General features: G+C 32.0%; 1 protein-coding gene across 1 annotated transcript; it reads right to left on the bottom strand.

Annotated features, from left to right (window-relative positions):
• Positions 1-2,008: 2,008 nt before the first annotated feature.
• Positions 2,009-2,767, bottom strand: LOC139526175 (uncharacterized). The gene has a single exon (XM_071321300.1). The coding sequence runs from the start codon at positions 2,765-2,767 to the stop codon at positions 2,009-2,011; it is 759 nt and encodes a 252-aa protein (XP_071177401.1).
• Positions 2,768-11,759: the final 8,992 nt, after the last annotated feature.

Below are 11,759 nucleotides of genomic sequence, written 5' to 3'. Positions count from 1 at the left end.
CTAAAAAAGAGAGAAACAGCAGAAGCGCATAGCTTGCTCCCGTTCTAAGAATGAGGGAAACAGAAGAAGCGTATATCTTGCTCCCGTTCTAAGAAAAAGAGAAACAGAAGAAGCGCATAGCTTGCTCCCGTTCTAAAAAAGTGGGACACAGAAGAAGCGCATAGCTTGCTCCCGTTCTAAGAATCGTCGTAGGACAAGTACTTTATATTTATTTTCGTTATTTAGAATTATGTCAAACACACATTTATGTTCTTAGAATAATGATATTTGAATAATTTTTTTATACCAAGTATGACAGACTTAATTTGTATTCTGATGATTTATTTGACAAGGTTTCTTTGAATTTTTATAGAAGTCTTTGAACATAATTACTGCAAAATAAGTCGTGCTGTTTCTGTTTCCTTTTTAAAAAAATGTGATGGGAAATATAAAGGATAACTGAACATCGTTTCAAAAAACACAGTTTATTTGTACAATGCTTAGAAAGTCAGTCAAACAGATAGCATGCAAAGCCTTGTCAACCATTTCTTCCTGTGTGGAGACGAATTAAATATAGTTTGTATTTTTAGATAATGTATGGTCGTTCTACTTATACAGAAACTTTTAAAACTGTTCCAAACGAATATTTTTCCAATAGGTAAAAACCATCATTTAAATTTAACGCGGGCGATATCAGATTTTTACGGAAACCTGTATTCGTAATAAATGTCAATGATATAACTCCAAGAAAACGCTTCAACGTCAAACACAATGCATAATACCGTATGCATATAAACTCATAGTAGATACCAGGCTTAAGATTTTGTACACCAGACGCTCATTTCGACAAAGAAAGACTCATCAAGTAATAAAACACCAAATAAAGTAACTAAAGTTGAAGAGCAATGAAGACTCGAGATTTCGAAAGATTTTGTCAAACACAGCTAAGGTACAGAAGTCTATCCGTTGTGTAAAAATCATAAGCATTTCGAAACAATCAAAGTTTAGTTACCAGTTAATTTATAATTATGACCATATCAATACCGAAGTGATGAAATGTCTGTATATAATGTTTATACGTTAAATGCAGTTTGACTGCACAAAAAGTATATATAGAATAGATTAACATTTTCTTGAAATATAAAGTTTATATGTTTAAGGCTTAGAAACAAGTAGAATAAAAAAAAAGTGTAACAAAAATACCAAACTCCAAGGTAACAAAAGGGGAAGTCCATATAAACTGACAAATGTAAACGATATCAGCCAACAGATAGAGTGAAAAACAACTGTCATATTCCTGACGTGGTACAGAATGCGAGGCTGCACCAGACGGTCCTGATCTGACTTCAAATAAATTTCATATTTCGAGACAATGCATAGTTATTCTTTCATGCTGATACTCTAACAACAGTTCCAAATGGAATATTTTGAATTTGGAGCGGGCAACGTGAAAAATTATGCGAAACTGTAGTTGGTTTCACAAAAGACTTCAACTACTTAGTCGTAAATATTTAGTTATGCCGACTCCTGGATTATTCATTGATGTTATAAATTAAGCCATATACGATTAAACTCTGTGTATCACATATAAATATATATGGTCAATGCAATTTGACTGCAAAAATAGCACAGTTGAAGAATAAAAAGAAAAGAAATATTCTTTTACCGAAATAATTTTGTTTGAAATTGAGTCCTAGAACAATCTGCATTAATATGATGCATAATATGTGTTTTTTTTTAATTGATGTTGATCAAAGAACAAATGAGCAGTTCAATGAAACGCTAATGCAGAATTTATAGTCGCCCCAAGTTTTTTCTATTGTATGAATGATGAATGAAAAACAGAAATTAACTAGTTGGATGGTAAAACCTATACGTTGTACTAGCTTTAAATTGACATTTAGTGATACAGAAATATATTTGAAGTAAATGCACGAGCACAAAACAAAATGTATCAAACAACAGTGTAAAATAGACCAAAGGAAACTATGAAACAACATTTGTTTAATTAGTTGGTTTTAGAAAAAATCTAATACTTACTTATTTTTTCAACAGAATTAATTTCTACATCTGTCTTCAATGATACACCATAGTTATACATGTAGTTTGTAGTCTGCTCTGAAGATACGTTATCATCATCTATATATGTCGTGGTCTGCTCTGAAACTACACCATAGTCATCCGTGAATTTTGTGGTCTGCTCTGAAGATATACCACCATGATCTATGTATGTCGTTGTCTGTTCTGAAGATATACCACCATTATGTATGTATGTCGTGGTCTGCTCTGAAGATACACCACCATCATCTATGTATGTCGTGGTCTGCTTTAAAGAAACACCATCAGCATCTATGTATGTCGTGGTCTGCTCTGAAGATACACCACCATCATCTATGTATGTTGTGGTCGGCTTTGAAGAAACACCATCATCATCTATGTATGTCGTGGTCTGCTCTAAAGATACACCACCATTATCTATGTATGTCGTGGTCTGCTCTGAAGATACACCACCATCATCTATGTATGTCGTGGTTTGATCTGAAGATACACCACCATCATCTATGTATGTCGTGGTCTGCTTTGAAGATACACCACCATCATCTATGTATGTCGTGTTCTGCTCTGAAGATACACCACCATTATCTATGTAAGTCGTGGTTGGCTTTGAAGATACACCATAGTCATTCCTGTATGTAGTGTCCTGCTTTATATATACTGCACATGTGGTTCCAAACTCAGATAAACAAGAAAAACTGACAAAGAGAAGGACTGAGAACATTTTTGCCATGACTTAAAATGAAATTCGTTCGACTGGTGGACTGAGAAACACAATGTGACAGATCCAACAGTTATGTGGTATATAATAAACCTAAATGAAAATGATCAATATTTTATAAAATAACATTTGTTTTCTAATGTCACCAATACATTTTTGCCTTTTTAAAATATCAGTCAAATATTTCCTAATTTGATGACGAGATTACCAAAACAGATAAGTTAGTTTTGGATATGCCTCGTCCCATAAGTATTAATCAGTATTAAACAGTATATTGACTGGATCTTTACAATTAAAATTTTTAAAATCAGTTGTTGTGTAACAGACTGACTGCCATATTTGTAAAGACCTCAAGTACCGTTTCACATACATATACGTTAAGACAAAAAAAAAAAAAAAACACATTTTTTTCCCCTAACGTGCTGAACAAAAATAGTATAGGCAATATCATTTTATTTTACAAACATTATTTTGCTGGTTGCTACTAGGGAATCAGTCTGACTTTAACAGTGCTTGTTCCAAAATGGCATAAAACGTTTTAGAGAAGACACTAAAAATTAGGGTAGGTAGGGTTAGCGCGGAAACATATGTATTTTTTTTTTTGGCCTTAGTTTAAGATCAAACAATGTTTTAACAGCTTGATGTAAAATCTTTATGATAACATTTAGTGGTAATAATAAATGAAAATAACACAGATATAAATTTCGTGCGTCAGAGGCGCTTTTTTAAGGATCACTGGAACCTAAACATTAGAAAGCCAGAGATGTAAAAACCCCCATCGAAATATTCTTATAACATGGAATTATTTTTAAGCATATAGTAGCAATACAACTTTGCACTGGATCTGTTGTTTTCTGCTTAGGGTTGACTTTGATAAATGTGTAAAAGCGATGTGATAAAAGACAATGTCAGATTGTTTCGAAATCTCACTCAAATAAAACTTAACTGTAATTCGAAATTTAAGAAAGAAGGAATGTAACAGAGATGCTGAAATTATCTCCTTTGTCAAGAATATTAGATGACACAAAATGAACAATACAACTGTGCAAGAGCGGAATATCAAATGAGACCAAAACAGATATTCAGATTTATATCAATTAAGTTGGGTTTCTAGATGACATTTCTTAATTTTTATCAAATTTTTTGTCTTTATAAATTTTTACCTCTAATCTTTCTCTGAAAAGTAGTCAAGTATCTGTTCTTAATATTATAATAACATACTTGTACATCGAGTTTTCTTCATTTTCTTCTTGTTTTTGTAAATTAAACTCCTTTTTATTCATTTTGCTGTTTTTTTTTATTTTTGACTGGTACAAAGGGAGATAAGCACGTGCACAAATCGGCAAAAAAAAAACCAAAAACACACCGCTTCGTGTTGAAAATAACTTGACGTTTTCGTATCGAAAACTCTATTGCCTAGATATCCATATCGAGTGTTTGTCTTAATGAGGTGCTTTATTAAATTTAAATTCAGTCCATCATTTTTTGTTTCCTCGAAAATATTTAGATTTTTCGATCAGAAGACTCGACAATTTCCCCACTAACTTTGAACCGACCGTGCGGGGCTATATAGCAAATGAAGGTCGTTAAAAACTCCCATCTCATGACTTGCAAGTTTGAAGAAAAAATGAATAATAGTTGCTTATAGATGTGGGGTCAAACCGTGACCTGCTTTCCAACTGATATTGGGAAAAGGTGCATTTTTCTAGTGATGCTGATCATTAGCTTGAAAAAAAGTACCAGGACTCCTCTTTTTTAAAATGAGATTTAACTTGATATTGAATGAAGATTATTTATTCTGATCTATATGAAGAAATCACCGATAAGTTTTTTTTTTAATTGGGTGAATATACAGCGTAAAATTCCATTTTTTTTAAAAAGTATAAAATAATGAAAATTAATGAAAATGAATTATTTTCGAAGAATGATTACACATATTAAGAGTAAAAGATATATCCAAAATCTTTGTATAAAAATCCGAATGTGTCTATCTTTTAAAAGAATAAAAGTTAAGTATGACACTGTCTGATAATAGGATAGAAATGTCCAAAAAAAAGAAATTTTAAGTAAATGTCTAAATTTTTTACCCTATTTACACATGTATCTCTAATTCAAGCACACGAAGGAATTTTTTATATTACATATTTGAATTGTCAATTACAAATCTAGTATTTCAACAATTTCATTCGAAAGCACTACTAGAAAAGAAGTTAATTCAAAAGATATCAAGCTCAATGCTTCAATACAAACTAAAGTGTGATCAAAACGACAATCTACATTCAAAATAGAACACAAAATACATTAAATGAAACCAATAAACGGTTTTGATCCTTAATATGCCACCCTGTAGCGTAAGAAAAACACAAGGAGTCCGAACAGCTGGCAAAAAGTCCCTAAACCTGACATGACTATATTCTTAAGAAAAATGTCAAAGAAACACACAGAAATGTATACAGTCTCCAACACATCTTAAAAATTCTAAAGAACGTCTGGATAATTTTAAATCTCGGTCTTTTTCTGAAATTAGCACGGAAGCGTATTAGCGCCACACATTTTATTTTAATTTTCTTCCTATCTTTGCGTTATAACGGAAAACTTTGCATTATAACGCAAACATTTGCGAAATAACACAAACCTTTGCGATATAACGCAATCATTTGCATCATAACGCAAACATATGCATTATAACGCAAACCTTTTGCGTTATGACGCAAACATTTGCGAAATAACGAAAACCGTTGTGATATAAGGCAAATATCTTGATTTTAATTATTCATTAAGTTTTGTATATTATATGTTCGTCTGTCATTCATTTCGGTTGTGATTTACTAGTAGATAAAAAAAGAAACATACATTCAAGACCAAATCATTATAATAAATATGCATAGGAATAATAGAATACTTGAAGTGCAATTATACATAAATTAAGACTGATTTGTGCATCAGAAAAGTATATAATTTAACAAGAAAATAGATATAGTATAATATTTAACCATAGTTAAATTGAAAAATCAAAAATAATGTCATACAATTGTGAAACTTCCAAGTCAAATTGACAAAATGATCTTTCTGCTTTAAAATGAATTATTAATAAGAAAACATTTTTTTTTTTATTTAAATGGTAGAAATCATTTTTTTTTAAATCTCAGAATATGATAAAAAATTTTTGATAGAAAGTCCTTGAATTTTCATTTCAATATAGTGAAGTACTTTGAATGGAGAGAACATAATTTTATTAGTAAAACATCTTCATTCTATACATTCATTTATTGCCAAAGAGTAGCTTGTTTGAATCTGACCAAATTTACACAGTTCTCAAACGAGAGCTTACTTTGGAATTATATTTACATTCGGTTATATCTATATTAGCAGGGTTGATTTTTTTCTTCGGTATAACCTCAATTTACCCAATTTTCTTTGAAGAAGAACTGGTCCCCGGAACTTCGGATGTACCAAAACAGGTACTTCAGATCTGACAAACAAACAAAATGTACCCTCTTTTTAAAATTTGAAGCAGTTATTTTAATATTCATAATTAAAAGCCAAAAAGTGTTCTGCAATGATCAGCAGTCCTTCAGGTTTTATTTGATACCAAAAATACATAAATATTCTACATATTTTGGAAGTTACACTCATGCGTAGGAACTATTTTGTGTTAAATATGTAATACTTTCTGGTATGTGTTCTCTGGCCGGGCCCTAATTAGTGGTGTTACACCTATGACAGAACCAAACTTGCTATATTGACTTCAGCTTTACTTTTTTTCATTCTATGATCTATTTCAAGCAATAAAAAACATATAAAGCTTTAGTCCAAATACCATTTTACTAATTTCAAGCTCAAATTGGACTGGTAGTAACATTTAAGTTATTCAAAGCAAACTGCATATGGATATTATAAATGGCCAATATACTTTTTTTATTCTCAATATCATTGTCTTATTAATCAATTTCTATTAGGAAAGCTATGTGGTGACCATTATTCAAACTTTAATCAGAGGTTCTTCATTAAATAAAAACATAGTAGTTCAAACTTGAAGCATAATTGAGAATATTGTCCCCCCTTTTTTCTTCAGATTGGAAAAGAGCCTTTTTTATTGTATAAACCATACTTCTGTGGTATAACATACATTATTAAGAGCAATTTATATATCCTTTAGCTAGATAACTTGCTTAACTGGTTCAAAATTGCATGTACAGTGAGATTCTGGAATTCTTATATGAGTATATACCATTTGCATGGATTGTAAAAGGCTACCATAACAAAAACAATAAAACTGAAAAATCATAAAATTATTTGTCCAAGGCCTATTTTTACCATACACAAGTCATTATATACATGTTTTATTGATTTCAATCAAAAATTATGCAAAAATAAGAACTTGAAGTCAAGTCTTAACTGCATGCATGCTATATGACCATAAAAGGCTAAAATACCTTAATATGCAAATTAAATGGCTGAAATCTCTTGAACAGAATTTTTCCCACTAAAAAAAAGATGATTAAACATGATTACTAACATCAAATTTAACTTATTTTCATTAGAATAGGTACATCTTCTAAAAATTGAATTTCTGATGATCCTCTGTAATACAGAACCAAACTTGCTATACTGACTTCAGCTTTACTTATTTTCATTCTATGATCTATCTCAAGCAATAAAAAACATATTTAGCTTTAGTACAAATACCATTTTACTCATTTCAAGCTCAAATTGGACAGGTAGTAACATTTGAGTTATTCAAAGCAAACTGCATATGGATATTATAAATGGCCAATATACTTTTTTTATTCTCAATATCATTGTTTTATTAATTAATTTCTATTCGGAAAGCTATGTGTTGACCATTATTAATATTTTAATCAGAGATTCTTCATTTAATGAAAATATATTAGTTCAAACTTGGAGCATAATTGATTATATTTCCCCCCCTTTTTTCTTCAGATTGGAAAAGAGCCTTTTTTGTATAAACCATACTTCTGTGGTATAACATACATTATTAAGAGCAATTTATATATCCTTCAGCTAAATTACTTGCTAAACTGGTTCAAAATTGCATGTACAGTGAGATTCTGGAATTCTTATATGAGTATATACCATTTGCTTGGATTGTAAAAGGCTACCATAACAAAAACAAGATGAGATTGTGACACAGTGATGACTGCTGTACCCATTTTTTGACAATTTTACCTATTGTGTCTGTTTTGTTCACGCGTCGTTGTAAATGTGATGGAATTTGAAGTGAGAGGTTTAGCGCTATAAAACCAGGTTCAATACACCATTTTCTACATTTGAAAATACCTGTACCAAGTCAGGAATATGACAGTTGTTGTCCATTCGCTTGATGTGTTTTATCATTTGATTTTGCCATTTCATTAGGGACTTCAGTAATTTTGTGAGTTTACCTTTTACATTTGAAAAAAAATATGTCACTTAAGGTAGACAAGGTAATTAAATAATGAATAGATATTTTTCATCCTTTGCCAAATTTAGTATATTTATCATGTTATTTAAAAAAAATATGTTAAAAAGTATGGGTCACGGAGCTTATTTCAAGCTATAATAATGTGCTTGATTAGAAAAAAAATTAAACGATAGAGCTTTAAAATAAAACGAGGAACTAAGAAAAATTCCCGTGCATATAATAAATTCTACTTGACTAGCTAACGTACTGTACATCAACGTAATCACAGTTTATGAAGACGACGACAAACCCATAGAGTACACTTAGTATATTTTAGATCTTTTAAAAATGCGTCGCAAAGATTTTCTTATTCTTTTAATTGTTTCTAGTAAGTGATATATTAATTTGCAACTAGAACAGTCACAAACAGAGTACAAAATTTACGATATCATATATAGTTTCCAAGCGCAAAAATTCAAGCAGAAAACTTGATGACGTCGTAATTGTCCAATGAAAAATAAGTATGAAAAAGTACGGGAAATATGTTGATAAAACTATTAACCGGGGTAATAGTCTTTGAAACAATTGACTGGCAAATAGTTTGTGGAATGAAATAGCACAAATATTTCATTACTTTTTGTATAGAAAAAACATACTGAGGTATAATAAAAAAATCTATTTCAGACGGGTCAATATAACTCACAATACGTCAACACAGTGCAATCAAAAAAGTGTTAAAATTCCATTTATGGGAGAATGAAAAATAAAAATATTTGCATTATATTTAAGATTTGAACATTTGTGATCGTCCTTGATTTTGAATAAACTAACAAAAGCAAAGGATCGAAGAAACTATAACAAGAGGGAAACAGAAGAAGCGCATAGCTTGCTCCCATTCTGAGAAAAAGGGAAACAGAAGAAGCGCATAGCATGCTCCCGTTCTAAAAAAGAGAGAAACAGCAGAAGCGCATAGCTTGCTCCCGTTCTAAGAAAGAGGGAAACAGAAGAAGCGTATATCTTGCTCCCGTTTTAAAAAAAGGGAAACAGAAGAAGCGCATAGCTTGCTCCCGTTCTAAGAAAGTGGGAAACAGAAGAAGCGCATAGCTTGCTCCCGTTTTAGGAAAGAGGGAAACAGAAGAAGCGCATAGCTTGCACCCGTTCTATGAAAGAGAGAAACAGAAGAAGCGCATAGCTTGCTCCCGTTCTAAGAATCGTCGTAGGACAAGTACTTTATATTTATTTTCGTTATTTAGAATTATGTCAAACACGCATTTATGTTCTTAGAATAATGATATTTGAATAATTTTTTATACCAAGTATGACAGAGTTAATTTGTATTCTGATGATTAATTTGACAAGGTTTCTTTGAATTTTTATAGAAGTCTTTGAATATAATTACTGCAAAATAAGTCGTGCTGTTTCTGTTTCTTTTTTTAAAAAATGTGATGGGAAATATAAAGGATAACTGAACATCGTTTCAAAATACACAGTTTATTTGTACAATGCTTAGAAAGTCAGTCAAACAGATAGCATGCAAAGCCTTGTCAACTATTTCTTCCTGTGTGGAGACGAATTAAATATAGTTTGTATTTTTAGATAATGTTTGGTCGTTCTACTTATACTGAAACTTTTAAAACTGTTCCAAACGAATATTTTTCCAATAGGTAAAAACCATCATTTAAATTTAACGCGGGCGACGTCAGATTTTTACGGAAACCTGTATTCGTAATAAATGGCAATGATATAACTCCAAGAAAACGCTTCAACGTCAAACACAATGCATAATACCGTATGCATATAAACTCATAGTAGATACCAGGCTTAAGATTTTGTACACCAGACGCGCATTTCGACAACGAAAGACTCATCAAGTAATAAAACAACAAATAAAGTAACTAAAGTTGAAGAGCAATGAAGACTCGAGATTTCGAAAGATTTTGTCAAACACAGCTAAGGTACAGAAGTCTATCCGTTGTGTAAAAAATCATAAGCATTTCGAAACAATCAAAGTTTAGTTACCAGTTAATTTATAATTATGACCATATCAATACCGAAGTGATGAAATGTCTGTATATAATGTTTTTACGTTAAATGCAGTTTGACTACACAAAAAGTATATATAGAATAGATTAACATTTTCTTGAAATATAAAGTTTATTTGTTTAAGGCTTAGAAACATGTAGAATAAAAAACGTGTAACAAAAATACCAAACTCCAAGGTAAAAAAAGGGGAAGTCCATATAAACAGACAAATCTTAACGATATCAGCCAACAGTGAAAAACAACTGTCATATTCCTGACGTGGTACAGAATGCGAGGCTGCACCAGCCGGTACTCATCTGACTCCAAATAAATTTCATATTTCGAGACAATGCATAGTTATTCTTTCATGCTGATACTCTAACAACAGTTCCAGATGGAATATTTTGATTTTGAAGCGGGCAACGTGAAAAATTATGCGAAGCTGTAGTCAGTTTCACAAAAGACTTCAACTACGTAGTCGTAAATATTTAGTGAAACCGACTCCTGTATTATTCATTGATGTTATAAATTAAGCCATATACGATTAAACTCTGTGTATCACATATAAATATATATGGTCAATGCAATTTGACCGCAAAAAATTTGACTGCAAAAATAGCACAGTTGCAGAATAAAAAAAAGAAATATTCTTTAATTGATTTTTTTTTTTAAATTGAGTCCTAGAATAATCTGCGTAAATATGATGCATGATATGTTTTTTTTATTTAATTGAGATATTTTCACTTATCTGGTTTAATTCAATCAAATATTCGTGTGGGTGCGTGGGTGTTGCAGCCTGTAGCTCAATGCCATATTTGGCATGGCCATAGCGGCACTCGCAGCATAAATCAGAATTTTGGAATTCCCGTATCAGCTAGAATAGAATTTTGGAATTCCCGTATCGGGTACTTGTTAATTTGCTGTCGACAAGAAAGCAAGTGTTACACAAATAAGTTAAAATATACAAAAAAAAAGATGCCTAACAAGAGAAATGCCGTAGGATCGCCATCAAGGGCAATGGGGAAGAAAAGAAGAACGACCAGCAGGACAGGAGGAAAGAAAGTGCAGCCCGAAGAAATTGCCCAAAAGAAAGACGGAGTTGGCCGGAGAAGACCTGCCAAGAAAACAAAAGAGGTCGGACATGTGATGGCAGAAGTACCTGAGGAAACTACTGATATCTCATCAGGTAATGAGTCGGAGGAAGATGCACGGGCATTCCCCTCTTTAAGGCACGAAATTGCTTGGTAGCTGACTGGGGCTCTCATGTGGCGGTCCAAGGAGACTGGTAGTGATTGGGGATTATTTCACTCGGCCCTTGCTCTGGGCCTGACAAGTTCTACAATTTGCAGGTTTGGAAAATGTGGTTAGTGGTAACGGTGGGGTCTACAGATGGGTAACTCTGGGACCTCCTCCAACTCATCTTATAGAGGGGAGGCCTAATAACTGGAGCATTGGTAATACGAGTGTTTTCCCCGGTCACTCCCCATGGTAGGTGCTGGTGTAACCGTGTTTAACTACCAGGAGTTTTATGACACTATGTCAACATAGGTCAGCTGATAGCCATTGTATATAGGTAAT

This window comes from Mytilus edulis, chromosome 6, assembly GCF_963676685.1.
Source record: "Mytilus edulis chromosome 6, xbMytEdul2.2, whole genome shotgun sequence".
In the NCBI taxonomy this organism is placed as follows: domain Eukaryota; kingdom Metazoa; phylum Mollusca; class Bivalvia; order Mytilida; family Mytilidae; genus Mytilus; species Mytilus edulis.
The sequence above is the reverse complement of the archived record's forward strand: the minus strand, read 5'-3'. Positions and strand labels throughout refer to the sequence as shown.

Bases quoted from the DNA above. Each gene is read 5' to 3' on its own strand.
- LOC139526175 (XM_071321300.1), bottom strand. From the start codon at position 2,767: ATGGCAAAAATGTTCTCAGTCCTTCTCTTTGTCAGTTTTTCTTGTTTA.